A 21,686-nucleotide genomic window follows, 5' to 3' on the forward strand; every position below is an offset into this window, starting at 1 on the left:
GTTGCCTTCTTGAGCAGCTCAGCAGTCTGACAGTGCCTGAGAATCGGTGCCGTGGATCCTTAGGCTCCCTGTCTCCTCGGTATCCGTGCCAGGAGGGGGCTAGGGAGGCCCAAGAAGAGCTCACCATCTCCTCCCTCTTTCTCCAGAGTCCTCACCTTGTGGTTTGACTACGGACACTGGCCAGACGTAAATGAAGCTCTTGTGGAAGGGGTGAAGGCGATCCAGATCGATACCTGGTTGCAGGTAGGCTGATTGCTCTCTCCCCTGCAGTCTTCTCTGGGAGCCCAGCTGCCCTTCAGTCCCTCAGGCCTTGGGACATCCCAGCCAGCCTTGTCCAGGTAACGAGAGTCTGTCTCCCCTTGAACCCAGGTCATCCCGCAGCTCATTGCAAGAATCGACACTCCGCGGCCCTTGGTGGGACGCCTTATTCATCAGCTGCTCACAGACATCGGTCGCTACCATCCCCAGGTAGGCCGAGTCCGTCTGCTACCCTGAGAGGCTTCCCAGGGGCAGGGCTCGGGGCTTGGGGGAGATGCTCGCCCCGACTCTCCCGGGACGGCTAGTGTCCGTCCTGGCTGGAAACGCTCCCGGGGGCTCGGAGCCTGCCTCACCTGAGCCACGCGCTCCCTTTGTTTCAGGCTCTGATTTACCCCCTGACCGTGGCCTCCAAGTCCACCACCACGGCCCGCCACAATGCGGCCAACAAGATCCTGAAGAACATGTGTGAGCACAGCAACACCCTGGTCCAGCAGGCCATGATGGTGAGTCTGGGCGCCCTCCCCAGCCAGTCCTCCCAGCGCCCTCTGGTGGCCAGGCAGAGGATCTCTTCTCTGCCACCAGGGAGGGACCGGGCTGACTCCTCCTTGTTCTGTTTCCTTCTCCCTGCCCGGGGTCCAGGTGAGCGAAGAGCTGATCCGCGTGGCCATCCTGTGGCACGAGATGTGGCACGAGGGTCTGGAGGAAGCTTCTCGTTTGTACTTCGGGGAGAGGAACGTGAAAGGGATGTTCGAGGTGCTCGAACCCCTGCATGCAATGATGGAGCGGGGTCCCCAGACTCTGAAGGAAACCTCCTTTAATCAGGTAGGGATTCATGGGATCTCCTCCCCAGCCTCCATTGCTTCAGATGCTCTCAGACAAGGGCTGCTGAGCCATAAGAAAGTATGTGGGCACTTTTCCTGTTAAAGACAGACAGCTAGAATAACTCTGCACTTGGACCCAACCCATGGGAGTCCTAGGGATCCCATGGGACCTGCAGGAAATCCTGGTGAGCCACGTTGAGCAGGTCTCTGCCCATCATCTTCAGTGAGGGCTTGGGCAGTCCTTTCCAGCTTTGGATCTTTACCCTCCCCAGACTCTGCCAGCAGGGGCTCTTACAGGGCATTTGAGGGTATGGTGTGCATCCGGCGTGTTTTGGTAATTCTTGCTTCATCGGCAGTCCTGGTCAGAATTCATCAGTGCCTTAGCTAGGAAGGAGCTCCCCAGGCTCTTTTGACAGCCCTCATAATAGTTCACATTTCTCTAATATTTATACTTTTCCCGAGGCCATCGTCACAACCATCCCACGAAGTAGGTAATGCGTGTTAAGTTCAGGGCCCCAAAACAGTAAGACTGAAAATAAGGCATATCAGTAAGTCACAAAGCTGAGCAATCATATACATTATTGTAATCTCCAGGAGAAAAAAAAAGGAAGATAAAAAAATTAACAAGATAAACTATTACAAACAGAGAATAGAGATCATTATCAGAAGGTCCTTTAGGCCAGTAAAACTGAGAATTCAGTATCTCTGCAAAAATAGAAACTGCCCCAACTAAGAAATCACAAAGACAACCATCGTCTCAGAAAAGGGAATTGAAGAAGCTATGGAGGACTTGACAAAGAAAGGGGGGGAATAGGCCAACTGAATTGATTAGTGAATTGTACCAGACATTTACTGTTTGGTTGGTTGTTTTTTTTTTTTTTTTTTGCTGAGACAATTGGGGTTAAATGACTTGCCCAGGATCACACAGGTAGGAAGTGTTAAGTGTCTGAGACCAGATTTGAACTCAGGTTCTCCTGACTTCAGGGCTGGTACTCTAATCACTGCGTCACTTAGCTGCCCCTGCACCAGACATTTAGAATAGTAGTTATTAGAACTCTCTCTACCAAACTCATTTTATGAGATTAAATGTGGTCCTGCTAGCCAAGCCAGGATGAGAGAAAGCATAGAAGTGTAAGGCAACCTCAGTGATGGCTATCAATGCCCCCCAAATGTAAATGAAGTCCTTGCAAGAAGACTATAGAAATATATCTGGAAATTTATTAACTGTGACAATGTTGTATCCCTATCTATCAGCGTCATTTATTAACAACAAAAACTACATAATTATTCTAGCAGATCTAGGAAAAGCTTTATAAAGTACAGCTTTCATTTATGCTTTAAAAAATAAAAAACTGTAGGCATTAAAAGCTCTTTCTTTAAAGTACAATCAAAAGTAATTCTCTAAAACCAAGAACTAGCATTCTTTGTGACAGAAAAATGCTAGAAAATCTCCTGGTCCAATATAAGGAAGGCACACCTACTCTCCCCACTGGGCCCAGTAGCAGTATTACACACCAGGCATAGCCAAGAGGCTACAAAACTCTTATTGCTTACAGGTGACAGGACATGTTAGAAAACCTCAGAGAATCAGTGAAAATTTTGACAGACATGATTACTAAATTCAGAAAAGCAGCAGGATACAAAGTAAGGCTATATGAAACTAGCATTTTGTATATTATATTAACAGAAAACAAGATAAAATGAAAATCAGAGAAAGACCATTCAGAGTAACTACAAAATGTAGAAAGTATCTGAAAGTTAGCTTGCCTACGACAACTACAAAAACACTATACAGAATAAAGACTTATTAAATAATGGGAGAGAGACTTGGTGCTCACATTTGGGCCATGATGACATAATAAAAATGACAATGCTATATCAATATACTGGTCTAATTCCACCTGCCAAGGCAGTACTTTGTGAAATCAAATAAAAGAATAGCAGAAATTCATTTAAAAGAACAAAAGTGTCTGAAAATTAAGAAGATGCACAAATGCACCCCAAACTCTCCTGAAGACCAAGACTACTTACACTTTGTCTATTCACAACCTCTTTTTGCCCAAGAAATTTTTACATGACCCCAAGTATATTGGTATATAAAGTAGGTATACAAATCAAACGTTTACTGATAATAAATCATACAGATCAAACTTTACTGATTATAAATCATAATTTCACAACCCCCATATTCAGTTACAAGGGATTCATATAGAGTTACAAACCAAAGTTTAAGATATCTGGCATATAGAGTAGCAGTCATCACAACTTTTAACTAATAGCAAATGATTCCAAAAATTAGAAAAATAAGTCCCAGGAACAGAAAGAAGAGTCCATAGATTCAAGAGCATAAATTTACTTCTTTTTAAAAACTTTTATTTTTTACTTCACTTGCTTTTAATAAGAAAATAAGTTAAGTCACAGGTAAAACTGGAAAGCAATTTAGCAAAAAGTATTTATGCTAACAAACTTCAAATAGGATATGTGATGTGACTGTAAAAAGTCACATCTTGCTAAAATTAGAGGAAAATAGAGAAGGTGCTTTTCCCAAGGTGAGAATTGTTAGTATTCCTGAATGACAAAAATAGGCTGCCTTGTTTTTATTTAAATAAGTCTTATATGAAAACAACAGTAAGGAAGGTAGAAAAAGAAAAAGAAAGAACACTTAGTAGGACAGAGAACAATGAAAGGAAGAGCACTTAGTAGGACAGAGAACAGTGAAGGGAGGAGCACTTACTAGAACAGAGAATGGTGACTTTGCGGGCCAGCTTCTGCATTCAGATTCTGCCTCTGACGTGACCCTTGTGACTCACTTAGGCCTCAGGCCCACTTTCTTCACTAGTGAAAGGGGGGCTCCTCACAGATCTGTAACCCTAACATGGATTGTATAGTGCCCTGACAAAAGCAGACAACCCTAATTGTGATTTGTCCCTAGATAAATGATCGAATGAATGTTAAGAGATTTCAAAAGGAGAATTCCAAGTGACTATTTGAAAACATTCTCCAGATGACTATCAATCAACAAGCATTTGTCAAGCACTGATTGTGCCAGGAATGGTGCTAGAAATGCAGATAAAATGCGAGATTGCCCCTGGCTACCAGGGGATAGGAAGCATCCCGAGTGGGGAGGAGGGGCAGCTCACCACCAGGGGATTAGGGTGACCCTTGAGTTGAGCCTGGAAGAGAGCTGCATACAGCCAGGAGATGGCTGTCCTGGACAGAAGCCAGCAAGTCCAGAGAGCCCGAGCCCAGTGTGGCCCATCTCTGTGTGGGGGGTGAGGAGGATGGTGATGGGTGATTGACTTGGAAGGATAGAGAGAAGCCAGCGTGTAAAGAACTGTGGATGTTGTCTGCATGCTCTTCAGAGCCCCTGCGGGGTGTCCCTGTTGGGAGGATGACTGATGCAAAGAAAGGGAGCACCGTCTTTGGTGACGGAGAGGGACTGAGACCCGCGCACCCCAGAGCAGAACTGCTGCCACATTTCTGGAACTCTGGCCAGGAGTTGCCTTAGAAAGCACTCCCACCTGAAATCGGCTTCTTTCTCCTTTCTTCCTAGGCATATGGCCGAGATTTAATGGAGGCCCAAGAGTGGTGTCGGAAGTACATGAAGTCAGGGAACGTCAAGGACCTGACACAGGCGTGGGACCTCTATTATCACGTGTTCCGACGGATCTCCAAGCAGCTGCCTCAGGTAGGGACCTCCAGAGCCCCCAGGGGCCACATCCCTGTCCCTGCGCCATCTCTGCTGGCCCTGAAACACCCTGGGGCACCTGAAAGGACAAAAAGGCAGCTAAGAAGCATGTGCCGTGTGCCGGGCCCTGTGCTCAGCACGCGTCTGTGACAAGTCCTGGCGGCTCCAGAGCTGGGTCGGGAAACGCCCACAGCCGCGCCGGCCTCCCCTCGGGCGGCCAATGTGACGTCTTGGTGCTTCTTCCCAGCTCACTTCCCTGGAGCTGCAGTACGTCTCCCCTAAGCTCCTGATGTGCCGGGACCTGGAATTGGCGGTGCCGGGCACCTACGACCCCAACCAGCCGGTCATCCGGATTCAGTCCATAGCGCCCTCTCTCCAGGTCATTACATCCAAGCAGAGGCCCAGGAAGCTGACGTTAATGGGTAAGAGTCCCCTCGGCGGGTCACATGCCGCCCTTTGTGGCCCTGTTTGTGTGGTCTCCGCAGCTCCCAGGGTAGTAGAGCCGCCCTGCCGGGGCTTGCCGAGCTGAAGAGGCCAGTGCCGAGGGGGCCGGAGGGGCTCTCCCTGGCTTGGCCAGAGCTTCGGCCAGAGCTGCTCCCAAAGACTGCCAGCTCATGCCTCTGAGTATGGGGGCCTGGGGGCACCTCAGGCAGCATCCACAGGGACCTGGTGCCGGGTCCCCACTGGCAGTGCCAGAGTGAGCAAAGTGGGCGTCAGGGCAGCCTCCTTGACGCCATCTCTCTATTTCTGACTCTTTATTAATCCTGGGACCTGAGTCCTCCAGCCCCCCAGCGCTCGGCAGCCCAGCTCAGTGACGATGGCAGTCCTAGCAGTGCAGGAGCAGGGCTGGACACTGGGCCCTGGGTGGGGTCTGATGGTATCAGGCGCCTGTGGGCAAGGGCCAGGAGACCTCAGCCTTCCCAAAGGCGGCCACCGTGCGGCGAGCGCGGTGCCGAGAAGTCTGGGGGGGCAGTCATCCCCAGCCAGGGGAGCAGGGCGGGCTCCAGGGCCAGAGGCCTAGGGAAGGAGCCGTGGGAGATGCTTCTGGGACACAGCCAGAGCTTTTTGGTGGGAAGTTGTGTTGCCAGGTGAATTTAAACCCTGGGTGAAGGCCATGAGGTTTTACAGTGACCTTGGTCCAACAGCCAGACTCTGACCTTCACTCTGGAGGGAGTAGAGGCTGTGCAGCCCCCAGGGAGGGCAGCGAGCTTCCACCCTGCGACTGTCTGTAACCCGGACGCCGGACACTTAGCTACTCCCTGCCGCTGGAGTTTTGGTGTGTCGTTTTTCAGTGTGAGGCAAGATCCTCTCTGGGGTTTTCTCGGCAGAGATCCTGGGGTGCTCCACCATTCCCTTCTCCAGCTCATTTTACAGATGAGTAAATTGAGGCACACGGGTGACTTGCTCAGGATTTGAAGTCCTCCTGACTCCAGGATTGGCCCTCTACCCACCCTGCCACCAGCTGCCCCCTGGAGTTTGCCATATCAATGAAATCACAGATTCAGTCCAGAAAAAAGAAAAGGCAAAGCAGGCTAGTGTTGTCTGAGAGCGTGGATGGGATCCTGCCCGAGGTTGTGAGGCCGGCTTAGTTCTCCACCTCACTCCGGCCGGATTATTCTAGGTCTCTGGAGGTGCCCTCGTCCTGCGGCCCAAATGCGATCACTTCTGGTGGTCCCTGGGGCGGGGCGGTAATAGGCCTCCCGGGCCCCAGGACGCAGGTGCCGGAACCCTCTCCCCCTCTGCTTACAGGCAGCAACGGGCACGAGTTCGTGTTCCTTCTGAAAGGCCACGAGGACCTAAGGCAGGATGAAAGAGTGATGCAGCTCTTTGGCCTGGTCAACACCCTGCTGGCCAATGATCCCACCTCCCTTCGGAAAAACCTCAGGTACCGGGAGGGGGAGGGGGAGGAGGGCCACCCCAGGGGCCGCCGGGGACGCTTGGCCGGAACCGAGGCTCCCCTGAGAGCCACAGGGCGGCGCCATGCGCCTGCAGGAGGCCAAGGCCGCCTCGCTCTGCCCTGGAGCTTCCTCCGCAGCGCAGCCAAGGCCTAGAACTGGCGCCCTGAAACCCTGCCCCAGGTTCTGGGGGGCCCCGTGCTGACTTCTCATTCGCTTCCTTAGAGCTCTCCCAGTTGCGCTTTAATCTGCTTTGGGCTTGTGGACTGTGGGCGAGACCTCTGGCCTGAAGGGTTCAGTGACTGCCCCCTGCTGGCTGTGATGCCCGCCAGGTGGGAGGGGAGGGCCCTCTTGTTGGTACCACCCCCTGGGAGGAGCTTGTTTAAGGAGGCGTGGGGAGAGGCCGCTCACGTGGTCCTGGCTCCTCCCTCCAGCATCCAGAGATACGCAGTCATTCCCTTATCCACCAACTCGGGCCTGATCGGCTGGGTCCCCCACTGCGACACGCTGCATGCCCTCATCCGGGACTACCGGGAGAAGAAGAAGATCCTTCTCAACATCGAGCATCGGATCATGCTACGAGTAAGACTCGAGTGGCTGCACTGGCACCCCGCGCGGCTTCCAAGCCCAGAGCCCTGAGGGCGGGGAGGAGGAGGACAGCCGGTCCCACTCCTGGGGGCCCCGGGCCTGGGGCCTGCACAGCTTGGGGGCCCCTGCTTGGGAGGGAGTGGAGGGCATTCCTTCCGTCCTGAGTATCGATACACTCCAGGTAGTACTAGGGGCTCTGGAGCCCTGCCGGCCTCCCACTCCCTCCGAGGTTCTAGAAGAATACCATTTTCACACAAGTGCCCAAAGGACATTTTAAATATAAACCTAGAAATGGGGCAGTTATTATATGTGAGACACTGGAGAAATTTTTTTTGGACCTGACCTGTAATTTCAAAAATGGAGAACCTCTCAAACCAACCAGATTGCCCCCCACACACTCTTATGTCCCAGAGAACTTAGGTGGCTTACCCAGAGCTGCTCGGCCGCCCAGCCGCTCCATCACATGCCTCTCAGTCCGGAAGGCAGAGGATTTTTCAAAATGAGATAATATTTGTATTTTTCAAAGGCTCCGTCCTTGCCCTCATGAGCCGGCAGTCCCCTCCCAAGGAGGCCGGCACTGCTACTGACAGCTTGCCCCCAGATCCCCCTGACAGGCTGTGGAGGACGGTCACAGGGTTAGAGGAGCCCCCGCCATCCGGGCTCATTGCACTGGGTCCTTCTCTGCATCACCAGCCTGTCTGGGGCTTCAGCGAGCACGGCCGTCTCGTTTCAGATGGCTCCAGACTACGACCACTTGACTCTGATGCAGAAGGTGGAAGTGTTTGAGCACGCGGTCAACAACACTGCCGGGGACGACCTGGCCAAACTGCTCTGGCTGAAGAGCCCCAGCTCCGAGGTACCGCACGCCACGCGCTCTGCGCCCCCTCCCCCAGAGTCACCTGCACCAGGAGGGCATTTACAGGCTCGGGCTTTGTCTCTCTTGGCACTGCCCTGGGGGCGGGCAGCCTGCCTGAGGCCGCTCTGGGTCACGTGCTCTGTGTGTGCTGTGTTCTAGGTGTGGTTTGACCGAAGAACCAACTATACCCGCTCTTTAGCCGTCATGTCGATGGTTGGGTACATTTTGGGCCTGGGAGACAGGTAAGTGACTCTCCTTCCTCCTTCCATTCATCATTTCTCCCTCATGGTTTTAACCATCTATCACTTTTTGGCTTCTTGATTAGATTTTGTAGCTGGTTAATGAATAAGTATTTCCATTTGACCTTTTCTGCCATGTATCCTGTTGTGCTTTCTGATAAACCCTGGCTGGATTTGGAGTCAGAAAATCTCCTACTTGCCACCCATGTAGTAAAGTCTTGTGCTGGTGTATCCTCATGTCAGAGATTCAGTAAGGCTTTATGTTTCTCAGAGCTGTAGCAGGCCCCCAACTTGGCATTTTGGCAGAGGGAACAATATTGCTTTTAATCCTCAAAGTCTGAGAATGAATCTTTTCAGGACTTCTGAGGAAAGGACTTGGGCATTTCAGTTTCATTATTATTTGCTGCTTAAAAGATTCCCTAGTTTACAAAAAGCAACATGGGATCAAGGGAAGAGCACTGCGTTTGGAATCGAAACCTCATTCGGGAGCCTGTCTTTGCTCCTTTCCTCACTGTAAGACTCAAGATAAGTTACTTAGCCATTCTGGACCTCTCACAGAAGCGCAGAGTGGGAAAGGGCCTCAGAGGCCACATTGTCAGGACCCTCTACAACCAACCCAAGCAGTAACCAGCCTGCCTTTGCCAGAAAGCTCCAAGGAGGCCTCATCCCGTCTGGGGCAGCTCTAGAATTTTCCCCCCGAGAGCTAGCCTAAATCTGCTTCTTTCCAGGTGCTGTCCACTCATTGCTCCTGGTACTGTCCCCAGGCTTAAGAAGGACAAGTCTGGTCCCTTTTCTACAGGATGAGCCCTTCCTTTGCCGAAAAGTGTGTTCTCACATTGCACTTTACCTCCCTTCTCAAGCCTCCCAAGTCTCCTGAAGCTAATCTCCCTGGTTTCCCAAGTGATCTCAGTGTGAGATGTTCTAAGGACCCCTACTCTTGGGTTAATTCCTCCTCCAAACCCATCGGTCCCCACACTGGCAGCTTCTGGGCTGCTAGACTGCAGAAAGCTATAAAGAAGGCTCTGATTAGGCAGCCCTTCCTCAGGAATTCCCACAGCTACTGTGTCTCAACTACCTGTTGGGTTTCATGGCCCCTGGTCCAGCTCTAAGTGCTGCTGTCCTATTTATGGGGTCTTGGCCAGCTCTAGACGTGGCTGTGATAAGCTGTGAAATCAGCTTAAGAGAAGAAAAATGCAAACTCCTTCCCCTTGAGTGACTTTATTAGGATGGCAAAGGCTCGGAGGGGCTAAGTGACCTGTCCGGGTAACCTAGGAAGGCAGTATAATAAATGGCAGGACTAGAATTCAGGACTTTCTGATTCTTAAGCCTCACGCATCTTCTTGCTGCCTCTCAGAGTAATAGGTTGATATAACTCATTCAAAAATACATTTTAAAATCTCTCCTCTGTACTTTGAGAATGAAAATGAGAACCGACCAAACTCAAATTCTTCTATCCTTCTGTCCTGTAAAGTTATCCACTCTGTCGGTGACAGAAGGAATCTGCTCAGAACTAGATGTTCAGTCCTGCAAGCATGACTTCTGCCGTCCCGAGTTCTGGTCTTGAGTCCCCCGCACACACCCATGTGTCCTGTCTCTGTATCATCCCCTTTGCTGTCTCTTGAGCTACCCAAATAACCTGATCCTGAGATCAGTGGCCCCTCCCCACAAATGCGCATGCATGGACCACGGGGCAGAGCCCTGTTCTCCCAGTGCCAGACCCTGAGGAGCACTGGGAGAAGGGCCGCTCAGCTGCTCGGGGCGCACCCCCGCGGCCTCTCGCTCGGACCGGAGCATGATGGTGTCAGCACAACTTCCAGCTTGCCCAGAGACACTCGTGCAGGGCCTCAGCCGACCCTGAGGGGTGATGGATCCTTTTGGACAGTCATAATGACTTGTGTCTCTGCTTTCTCCTCCTCGGAATAGACACCCATCCAACCTGATGCTGGACAGGCTCAGTGGGAAGATCCTGCACATCGACTTTGGGGATTGCTTTGAGGTGAGGAGGCGGCCTTCATTCGGCCGGGGTGAAGGGTTCACTCAGCAGCCTTTCCTCCTTGTGCAGCTTAAGGAGGTTCTGAGACCCTCCCCTGTCCTGCCAGGGGTGGGATGATCCCCCATCCCCCCCGACACACACACCTTTGTTCCCTAGCTCTTCGCTGCAAACTCCTTGAGGGAGAGACCGTGGCCAGCCTCCCCCTCAGCACATAGCACAGTACTGTGCCAGATGACCCACTCAGATTTTATTGATATAATTTCTACCGATGAAATTTGGTGACTTTTGTGAAAGACCACAAGGCTTTTTATGCTCTTCATGAATCCCTTTGGAGCTCTCCCCTTCCCCGGTCCTTGGCGCAGGGCCTGGCACACAGCAGCTCTTGAGTGAGGGAGGTTTCTGTAATTCAGGATGACTTGGGGCAGGTGCTTCTCTTGGCCTGGTTTCAGCTTGAGAAAGCAAACTAACCAGTGGTTTTGTGCCTGCTTATTGTGCCATAGGTGGCGATGACTCGAGAGAAGTTCCCTGAGAAGATTCCATTTAGATTAACAAGGATGCTGACCAATGCGATGGAGGTGAGCAGGATGGGGCTGGGCAACTTCCGAATGAGCTGAGCCCAGGCACTCGGTCCCAGAGTCCCTGGGCCATGCAGGCGAGTCCCACCACCAGCTCTTCCACCCTGACCCAGGGGGCTCTTCCACATCCCCTCATGGCCCCATCCAGCCCCAGTCAAAGGTCCAGGGCAGCCCCTCTGACAGACAGAGAGGTAGTGGGGCGGAGTGGCTGGAGCTGGCCGCCCATGGCACAGATCAGCTTTATGATCCTGGGCAAGTCACCCTCTCCAGCCCTGGGCACTAAGAGGTTGACTTGGGCAGAGGGAAATTCCTTGTATTAGGCACATGGCGGGTCCAGTCTCTATCATAGCTCCTCGGGATGGGGGCTGTGACTTTCTCCTAACTTTAGAGCTTTTTAGTTGGGAGCATCAGACAGCAATCTTTGTGCTCCTGGCCCTCTTCCTCTCAGCACCCCTGCTCTGCCCATGTCAGGGCAAGAGCTGTGACTGACTTCTGTTCCATGAGGAAGGTGGAACGGTGGAAGCTGGAGCATGTGGCCCTTCTAACCAAGTTCTGGTCTGTGCCTCAGGTGACCGGCCTCGATGGCAACTACAGAATCACCTGCCACACAGTGATGGAAGTTCTTCGGGAGCACAAGGACAGCGTGATGGCTGTGCTGGAAGCCTTTGTCTATGACCCCTTATTGAACTGGAGGCTTATGGACAGTAAGTGCTGGAGAACAGACCCCTCCATCCCAATAGACCTGAGCCATTCCCCAATTTCATCTGGGCAGCAGACAGTTCCCTCATAGAGCCCCTTTTAGAGTAGCTGGGCCCCTGGAACGTGCATTCCCAGCAGATGCTCCACATCATTACACACCTTCAGGATGCCTCCTGTTTGCAAGTTGAGAACTTAATGTAGCTTCTTGGCCATTCCCCCTCCTCCCCTAAGAGATGGAGTAGCTGCTAAAATTATGCTTTTAAGTGTACAACAAATTGTTCCACTTTAAAAAAAAAAAAAAAACAAATCTTTATATCCTTAACTACATAATCTAAAAAACTGCTCATTAACCATTTGAGTGCCTACCCCAAATCACTTTGAATTTCTTTCTCATCATAGACACTCTCTTTGATCGCTCTCCCTTTTGGGTAGGAAATGAGTTATATCTTAAGGGAACACTTTTATACAATTCTTTATTTCTGCCTATTGATGGACATTTTTCCTATAATTCACTACCGTCTGACCCTGTTCCTCCCATTTCCTCTTTCATATCTTCTCTGAGTCCAAAGATGGAGGTGGATGCACTGCATGTCCTCACTACCCCTGCTACACCAAATAAGGAATAATTGTCTGAGTATTGCTAGTTGGGAAAGGATCAGGGCTTCGTGATTGTAAGAGAATGTCCTTCAAGTTTCCTTACCCTCAAATGAAAGCATAAAACACTCTTCAATGTTAGTTTTATTTCTTTCCCCAGCAAATACGAAAGGCACTAAGCGATCACGAACGCGGACAGACTCCTACTCAGCTGGCCAGTCTGTAGGTGGGTGTATCATATAGAAGAGTGGGATATGGGTCTAGTAGACCTTGGGATATAATAAGAGCAAGACAGGCCTTTTCTTCCAGCACTTAGTGAAGGTACTTGTTGCCTCTGTGTCATGTGCCAGTATAGAATCTAAAGGCTACCATCTCCTATTAAAACATGATATATGATAATTTATAATGATAATACCAAAAATGTACAACAACATTGTAAAGAAAAACAACTTTGAAAGCTATAAGAACCATGATCAACTAAATGGTCATCTGTGATTCTGGGAGACTGATGCTGAAGTATACATACTCTCTACCTTCTGGCAGAGGTGGTAGATTTAGGGAACAGAATCAAACATATCTATATTAAACATGGCTAATGAGGACTTTGGCCTTGCCTGGCTGCATATCTGTTACGAGGAATTGTTTTCTTTTTTTCAGAGTAGTGGTTGTGAGGAGAGAAATGTGGAGAAAGGGGAGGGAGGAAAAGGGAAAGGGAAAGAACACTGATAACTGTTCATTAAAAACATAAAACTTTAAAGGTAAAGGAAATGAGAATACAAATCTGTACTCTGGACGTGATTTTGAATAATAAGTGAGAAGTGATTGGTAAAGTGTAAATTATGAAAGGAAGTAGGAATCCTTTGTTTTTTTTAATCTTCTTTAAATATTGTTTCCAATTGCATATAAAAACAATTTTAAATGTTATTTTTAGTTCCAAATTCTCTCCTCCTTTTTCTTCCCATCACCCCTTCCTTGAGAAGCCAGTTTGATATAGATTACATATGTGTAGTAATATAAAGCATATTTCTACTTTAGTCATGTTGAAAGAAAATACAGACAAAAAGAAAAAGAATTATATATATATAAATGTTTCAATCTGCATTCAGGTTCCATCATTTTTTTTTCTGGAGGTATTTTCCATCACAAATTCTTTGGAATTGTCTTGGATCAGTGTGTTGCTCAGAATAGCTAAGTCATTCACAGTTGATCATTATACAATATTGCAATTACTGTGTATAGTGTTCTGGTTCTGCTCATTTCACTTTGCATCAGTTCATGTAAGTCTTCGGATGTTTTCTGAAACCATTATACTCATCACTTCTACAATACAACAGTATCCCATCACAATCATGTACCACCACTATTCAGCCATTCCCCAATTGATAGACATTCCCTTGATTTCTAATTCTTTGCCGTTACTAAAAGAGCTACTATAAATGTTTTTGTACAAATAGGTTCTTTTCCTTTTTTTTTTTTCATCTTTTTGGGATACAGACCTAATAATGGGACAGTATGCAGATTTTTATAGTCATTTGGGCACAGTTCCAAATGCTCTTCAAAATAGTTGGATTAGTTCATAACTACCAAGAGTACATTAGTGTCCCAATTTTTCCACATGCCCTCAAACAATTATCATTATCTGTTCCTGTCATATTAGCCAATCTGATAGGTATGAAGTAGTACCTCAGAGTTGTTTTAATTTGTATTTCTCCAAATAATAGTGAATTAGAGCTTTTTTTATGACTATAAATACTTTGATTTCTTTATCTGAAAACTGCCTGTTCATATCTTTTTACCATTTATCGATTGGAGAATGACTAGTATTATAAATTTGACTCAGTTCTCTGTATACTTGAGAAATGAGGCCTTTATCAAAAAGACTTGCTGTAAATCTTTTTTCATAGGATTACTGTGTAATTTCCCTCCCTTCCCCCCCCTTTCTTCTTTCATCCTGCCCCTCTTCAAAAGTGTTTTGCTTTTTTGACCACAGCCTACCAAAATCCACTATTCCTTCTATCAGTACCTCTTCTCTTATATCCTCCTTCCCCTCCAACTCCCTTAACCCTCTGTAGCGCAAGATAGATTTCTATACCCAACTGAGTTTATATGTTATTCCCTCTTTGAGCTAATTCTGATGAGAGTAAGGTTCATATGTGGTCAACCAATCCACTCACCCCCATTTTCTTCTCCACTATAAAAACTATTTTGTGCCTCTTCCATACGAAACATTTTATCTCTCCCTTTCTCTTCTCCCCTTCTCCCATTAGCCCCCTCTTTCTCATCACCTCTTAACTTCATATTATCATCCCATCATAGTCAATTTATACCTATGCCCTCTGTCTATGTGTAGTTCTTCTAATTGCCCTACTAATGATAAAGTTATTAAGAGGTACAAGTGTCAGTTTCCCAGATAGGAATATAAACAATTTAATTTTTAGGATTTTCTCATTCCTATTTATCTTTTTATGCTTCTCTTGAGTCTTGTATTTGAAAGTCAAATTATATATTCATCTCTGGTCTTTTCAACAAGAATGCTTAAAAATTCTCTACTTCTTTAAATCTCTATTTTGTTCTCCTGAAGGATTATACTCAGTTTACAGTGTAGCCCCTTTGCCTTCTGCAACATCATCTTCCAAACCCTCTGATCCTTTAAAGTAGAGACTACTAAATCTCATGTAATCCTAACCTACATCCATGATATTTGAATTGTTTCTTTCTGACTGCAGTATTTTCTTCACTTCAGAACTCTGGTTTTTGGCTAAAATATCTCTGGAAGTTTTTGTTTTGGGATTTCTTTCAGGAGGTGTTGAATGGATTCTGTCAATTTCTATTTTATCCTCTGGCTCTAAGATATTGAGGCTATTTTCCTTGATAATTTCTTGAAATGTGATGTCTCAGCTCTTTTATCATGGCTTTCAGGTAGTCCAGTAATTCTTAAATATCTCTTTGATCTGTTTTCAGGTCAGTTGTTTTTCCAATGAGATATTTCACATTTTCTTCTCTTTTTTCATTCTTCTAACATTTTAAATTGTTTCTTAATGTCTTTTAAAGTCATTAGCTTCCACTTGCCTGATTCTAATTTTTAAGGAATTAGTTTTATTTCAGTGAACTTTTGTACCTCCTTTTCCATTTGACCAACCTTAATTTTTTTTAAAGAGTTCTTTTCTTCGTGAGCTTTGTACATTTTTTTCCCTTGGCCATTTCTTCTTCTTAAGGAGTTCTCGTCTTCAGTAACTTTTGTATATCTTTAGTCCTTTTTTGTTGTTTTCTCATTTTCTAGCCTGTTTCTTGACTTTTAATTTTGTTAAAGTTGGGCTCTGCTCCCAGGGTGAAGGGGGCACTGTCCTAAGTTTCAGGTCTTCTGGGCTGCCATTTTGTAAGTTTTCAGTTCTTCCAGTGTGGTATAATCCGAGGAGAGATACAGTCATTATTGTTCTAGCTTGGATTGTGGTCTGTGACTGGGGTCCTTCCCCACCCTCTGCAGCCACAGCTTCTTGTGCAATGCAGTAGTCCTGCCCCTAGGATCCCTCACAAAGTCCTTATCAGTTACCCTGTGGCCACCGAGGCCCATTGCAGCCTGCACCTGGCCTGGGCTTCGCTCTTACCCAGTGAGGCAGACCTTGCCAGCCAGCCTTCCAAGCCGTCTGGGCTGGAATATTGTTCTACCCTGTCCTTCCGCTGACTCTGCTACTCCAAGATTCGTTTTGAGGCGTTATTTTCATATTGTTTGGAGGGAAGTTTGGGAGAGCTCAGGCAAGTCCTGCCTTCGCATCGAGGCTCACACCTCCACTCACCTTAACTTTCTGAGAATCGCTTAAAGTGACATTCCTCTGAAGGGGAGGAGACCCTCACCGCCCTTCTAGAGACACTTGTAACGTAGTAGTTGCTTAATAAATAGCTTTGGATTGACTGAACAAGTCAGTACCTCTTGTGCCCAGCACTAAGAACTTGAAAATGCTTCAGATGGACATGCTGGGCTCCGAGATGTTCCGCCCAGCCCCACTCCATTCAGAGCCCGATGGTAATAAATCTGAGCATCAGCCGGTGCTTAGAACCCACTGTGCCCGGTGCATCGAATGCCGACCTCACCCCTCGGAGCATGCTTCCTCCTGGCTCCCTGCTTCTCACCATGAGGCCACTGGCCTTCCCAGGACCTGCACTAGCTTCCGTGTCTCACAGATTCTTCCTCCGCTGTATGCTCTCCACTCCTCCTGTACTCACCTCCTGTTGGCGGTCCCCCCCCCCCTTGCCCTCCTTTGTCATCCTTCATAGTACATGGCACCCTGCCCTGCCCAAGTCTCTGTTCTACTCAGATATCTTCCTCGCTCCCCCCACCTACTGCCTAATGAATAAGTATCAACTGCTTTCCCCCCATTCCTCGTAGAATGTAAGCTCCTTGAGGACAGGGATTTTTTGGTTTTGTATCTTTGGTGTCTGGAACAGTTGCCTGGTACGCAGTAGGTGCTTGATAAGACACTTACTGGTGTTGAAGGCCCTGCCACAATTTGTCCCAGTCCCCCAGACCCATCTTTTTACTTTCTTTCATGTAAGCTTCTCTCCAAACTGGACTGCTTCCTTTTTCCCTGTTCTTTCCCTATCCTTTCACACCACGTTCTGGACCATCTCCACCTATTAAAGCTCCCCCTTACTTCCCTTGAGGACAGCGCCGAGATATGCCTCATTGCTGTTGCTGTTTTCCCAAACGGAAGCACCTCCTAGATTTGCCGTAGCATCTTCTCTAGATCTCTCCTTTGCCCTTGGCCCGTTGTGCCTGTGGCCAGGCCCTCTCTCCCTCTTAGATTCAAAACTCCTTGAAGGCTCCCCGGTACCTTGCACATCCCAGGGGCAAGGCATTTTCCTCGTGAGATTATCTCCTCTGGTTATCCCCGACATTGTGATGTCCTACAGAGAACGCAGCCAGAGGGGCAGGGAAGGGAATAGGCATCTAAATAGGATCTACTGTGTGCCGGGCACTTTGCTCAACACGTTGTAATTTTTATTTCTTTTAGTCCTCACAGTAACCCTGGCAGATGGAGGCCATTACAATTTCCATTTTACAGATGAGGCAAGAAGAGGTTATTAGCTTGCTCAGGGTCACACAGCTACTAAGTATCTGAGGTGGGATTTGAACTCAGATCTTCCTGACCCTGGGCCCAGCATTCTAGGCACTGTACTACCTCATTGTTACTCACAGGAGAAGTCTGGGAGGTCTCTCTTGAAATGAAATCACAGATCCTAATTTTAAGAAATCCTTTCTTAAGATATTTAATATTTTACATGGGTAATTCTACCTAATTTATATTCTTTTCCCCTGAAGATGTGACCTCCAAAATCTGAGAGTTCTCCTTTCCCAGAGAAATGTGTTCTGGATTCAGAATTGGGTTTCTGTTCAAAGAAATAAGTGTTTGCTTGTGATGTGGGAGGCGCTGTCAGGGGCCGCTGTGGACAGCAGCCCTTTCTCTTAGCTCTCCTTCAGAGTTCGCAAATTGTCTCTTTGCCTCATAGCAGCCCTGGGGGGGGGGGGGGGAAGGGGGGAGGGGTAAGTATACTTCCTGCCCCCATTTTACAGATGAGAAATTAAGTTTCCGACATTCAGGTGCATTCACATTTAAATCTGGCTCTTTCTGGCTCCAAGTCTCTGTAGTCCCCATTGTGAGGCTTCCATAGTAAGCTTGAGGGCTTCAGAGAAATCTCCTTTTACTTGATGGCAGGAAGACTGTTTTCTGGATAAGTCATGGCGGTGACTTCTCTTGGCAGTAGTCTAAAAGCATTTCTGTTCTTCTGCACTGGTGTGCCTCTTGCTGTTTCCTGAGCCTCTTTTTTGTTTCACCGAAAACTCTATTCTTCATGCTTAAGGAGGATGTGACAGCTTGAAGTAGACTCTCTCTTCCAAATTCCCTGCCTCCCCAGCCCAATGCTCTGCGCACAGTAGGTGACTGAAAAAATGTCTGTTGAACTAATGGAAGCCGAGGAGGGTGGGGTCAGAACCTTGCGACAGAATCGCATCCCGAGGACCCATGGTTTTTCCTGTGTCTTTTCCCATAGAATTACTGGACAGCGTGGAGCTTGGGGAGACCACTCATAAGAAAACGGGGACCACAGTGCCCGAGTCCATCCATTCTTTTAGTAAGTTCAGCCTCTAATTGTCTTAGGTTATGAGGAATCTCATCAAAAGGGGTAGGACTGTATGTGAATGAATGTGTGTTTGTGTGAAAGTGTGGGAGGGTGTGATGGCTGGGGGGGTCAGCAGAGGTGGGGCAGCGCTGGGAGGGAGGAGGACGAACGTCTCAGGCTTCTGGCTGTCTTCTGCTGACCAGGAGGAACCACAAAGCCCGGCCCCCCGGGCCAGTCCTGAGCGTTGCTCTTTCTCCTTTTTGTCTTTCAGTCGGGGATGGTTTGGTGAAACCCGAGGCCCTCAATAAGAAGGCGATTCAGATTATTAACAGGGTTCGAGATAAGCTCACGGGTGAGTGTGTTTGTGTTTGCTTGGAGGGAACACGTAGCCTGTGTTTCATTTCTGTAAGTAGACGGTTGGCGTGATTCTGGGGCTCGCTGCTGGGGCCCAGGCTTTTACTGCCAATTAGCTAATTAATGAGATGTCGCTGTTTCTCTGAGGTCAGCAGTTTCAGAGGCTTTCAGGCTCTCTGGTTGATGACCTGCACCAATAGTCCGAGTTAAGGTCATGAACATAACTTTAATTGAGACATATAAGATTCTTTTACTTGGGTCAGCTATGTTTTCCTTCCGTGAGCTTCACCAGCATGAGGGGCAGCCAGCCCATCAGCCCATGTTCATTCCCCACCTAAATTGTTTGAAATTATCGTTTTAGAGAATATTATATAAATCAAGAGAGAGAGAGCAGGCAAGGGGGCCTCAAACAGAAGAGATGGCTTCCAGGGAGAGGGTTCCTTACTTACTGTAGCCCATACCTGGGCTAGCAATGGTAGGACCCCAAATAGATAACTATCAAATATATTATAAATATGGCTCAGTGGATATAGTGCTGGGTTTGAAGTCAAAACAACCCAGGTTCTAATCCCAGGCAGCAGTGGGGCCATAGTGCACAGAACCCTGGGTCTGGAGACAGGAGGAACCGAGTTCAAATCTAGCCTCGGACTCTTGTTAGCTGTGTGAACCTGGGCAAGTCACTTGACTTGCCTCAGTTTCCTCATCTGTCAAAGGAGCTGGAGAAGGAAATAGCAAACCGCTTCGGTATCTCTAGACTCGATTGGGCTCATGAAGAGTCGATGGGACTGAAATAACTGAACATCTAAATCTGCTCCCTTGTCAACATGGCCAACATGTGGCCATGGCCAAGTCCCCAACCTCTGTGCCTTGGGCCACTTCCCCCATCACATGTGAGTCCTGGTGGGCTCTGGTGCAGAGAGTCTCCGCTTTGGAAACTCACAGGTGAGGAAGTTCTGGATCACGCACATAGATTCCCATTTATGACACAAGTCTCAGAAATGATCAAGACAGAGTAGTCTGTGGTGACTAAGGGGAGCTTGGAGGTCTCCCTGCGCCCAGCTCTTTCCTTCTTGCTGTGAGGCTGTACTGACTGTCCTTTTGGGGAAGCTGGGAAATGACCATCTCTGGCTTCTTTCACACTTATCAAGAAAAGTCCCTATGGACCAGGGGACAATGGGAGCATCTCTGAGAGGCTTAGTTAGTCCAGCGTAGACAAAGGTTTCTCCTTCCTGCTTTCCCAGGTCGAGATTTTTCTCATGATGAAACTTTGGACGTTCCTACACAAGTCGAGCTGCTGATCAAGCAGGCCACGTCCCACGAGAACCTCTGCCAGTGCTACATCGGCTGGTGAGCGTGCCCGAGCAGCTTGGGAAAGGGGGAGCACAGGGGGCGGGGGGTCAGCAGGTGCTACTCGAGCATTGGCCAGTGGTGTAGATGGGCTGAAAATCCAAGTGAAAGTCAGTGCAGGGGCAGCTCAATGGTGCAGGAAGACTCAGGAGGACCTGAGTTCAAATGCGGCTTCAGACACATAACATTCCTAGCTGTGTAACCCTGGACAACTCACTTAACCCTCTTCAGCAGAAAAAAATAAAAGAAAGAAAGTCAATGTAGACCATTCAATTCACCTAAGCAACAGGGGCAACGAGTGTTCTTTATCTAAGTCCCGTAATCGTAATAGACTTAGACTTTCTCAATCCACATATACAAAGTAGAATAATAATAAACACCAATGGAGAAAATAAACCTTACAATTAAAATAGGAAAGAGAAACTTGGTTTGAAGGAATTAGTTGTCCTTTTGAACATTAGTTTGGAGAGGGAAAAGTGGAAGAGGAGAGCAGAGAAATGACAGGAGCAGCAAAGCCTTATGATCTATCATTGTGACCTCAAAGACCGGGCCTTGGCCAGCCTCAGGAATCGCCCCAGGCGTGCTTCAAGGCGGGGGAAGTTGAGGAAGGGACTAAGAGTGCAGTGTTCTTCTGGGATGCAGAAGAGGCCAGAGTCCTTGACTAGCACTGATGGGCATGTCCCGCTCTATTAGTTATGGGAAAGTGCAGGGAGTGCCCAAGGGACCGCCAGACCTTGATCTTTCTTATTTCAGTTTCTTCCCATTAAGTTTAGAAAAGTCCTGCATTATTAAAGTCTTGTCTTTGTCTTCACAGGTGTCCTTTCTGGTAACTGGAGGCTCCAAGCTGCCATGATTCTTCTCTGGAGGCTTCTGTACTCCAAATGTACACTTCCACAAACAAAGCAATGGCCAGATGGCCTTTGTCACACACTTTGCAATGTAAATGAAGAGAACTACTGTATATTAAAGATTGGCTGACGCCAACTTTAGAGCTGCTGTTGGAGAATATACATTGTCAGAAACACAAGACTTGATATGGTTCCCAGGACAGTGAAGAGGGACATACCAAGGCCTAAACAAAGCACTTGGTCTTTGGGGTCAGATGGTCCATAACTTTAGAAATATGGGTTTTGACTTAACTCACAAAGAAACTCATCGTCAATATTTCCCAGTTAAAGAACAGGCCTGTCAGCCCAGTCCTTGCGGACTGCAGACATGGCACAGTCAGTGGCAGGGAAGGAAAGGGACAGCCTTGGGACGACGGTCCGAGAGCCCTGCCAGGTGGCAGCAGCATCCCCCGCCCAGCCCAGTGATGCTGCGGGCCGGTCACCGCCACGGCAGGCTGGGCGAGGGCCTGAAGCCGGCAGAGCAGAGCACTCGGGGAAAAGCACAGCACCGTGAAGGGGGAGTCCCCCTGCTCCCCTCTCCCTCCCAGCCCAGCTAAAGAGCCGGATCTGGAACCAGCGAGTGAGACCCAAGTGTTCCGTGGTGAGGAAGGGGACGTGCCGCAAGTGCCGTGTCACACGGAAGGAAGAAATGTCTGAGGCAACGAGGGGACTAAGAGTGGTATGAGTGCACAAAGTATAAAGTGTAGCCATGTTTAGAGGCCATGATGTATCTGAACAAAAACTTTTGTGCCAATAAACACCAAAATGTTATCAAAGA

At 48.3% G+C, this 21,686-nt stretch overlaps 1 protein-coding gene across 3 annotated transcripts in view; it reads left to right on the plus strand.

Moving 5' to 3' along the window:
• Nucleotides 1–21,686, plus strand: part of MTOR (mechanistic target of rapamycin kinase) — a 106,340-nt gene extending 84,654 nt beyond the window's left edge. For all 3 annotated transcript variants that reach the window (XM_051988555.1, XM_051988557.1, XM_051988556.1), the window contains 18 exons: nucleotides 147–243; nucleotides 370–468; nucleotides 639–761; nucleotides 898–1,080; nucleotides 4,633–4,767; nucleotides 5,015–5,189; nucleotides 6,517–6,652; nucleotides 7,097–7,244; nucleotides 7,984–8,106; nucleotides 8,266–8,348; nucleotides 10,269–10,341; nucleotides 10,839–10,913; nucleotides 11,482–11,617; nucleotides 12,367–12,432; nucleotides 18,252–18,332; nucleotides 18,592–18,672; nucleotides 19,916–20,021; nucleotides 20,836–21,686. In XM_051988555.1, coding sequence (XP_051844515.1) covers nucleotides 147–243; nucleotides 370–468; nucleotides 639–761; nucleotides 898–1,080; nucleotides 4,633–4,767; nucleotides 5,015–5,189; nucleotides 6,517–6,652; nucleotides 7,097–7,244; nucleotides 7,984–8,106; nucleotides 8,266–8,348; nucleotides 10,269–10,341; nucleotides 10,839–10,913; nucleotides 11,482–11,617; nucleotides 12,367–12,432; nucleotides 18,252–18,332; nucleotides 18,592–18,672; nucleotides 19,916–20,021; nucleotides 20,836–20,851 — 1,936 coding nt within the window. In that variant the 3' untranslated portion in view covers nucleotides 20,852–21,686. The remainder of the gene's footprint in view (nucleotides 1–146; nucleotides 244–369; nucleotides 469–638; nucleotides 762–897; nucleotides 1,081–4,632; nucleotides 4,768–5,014; nucleotides 5,190–6,516; nucleotides 6,653–7,096; nucleotides 7,245–7,983; nucleotides 8,107–8,265; nucleotides 8,349–10,268; nucleotides 10,342–10,838; nucleotides 10,914–11,481; nucleotides 11,618–12,366; nucleotides 12,433–18,251; nucleotides 18,333–18,591; nucleotides 18,673–19,915; nucleotides 20,022–20,835) is intronic.

Source organism: Antechinus flavipes, chromosome 3 (genome assembly GCF_016432865.1).
Source record: "Antechinus flavipes isolate AdamAnt ecotype Samford, QLD, Australia chromosome 3, AdamAnt_v2, whole genome shotgun sequence".
Lineage (NCBI taxonomy): Eukaryota > Metazoa > Chordata > Mammalia > Dasyuromorphia > Dasyuridae > Antechinus > Antechinus flavipes.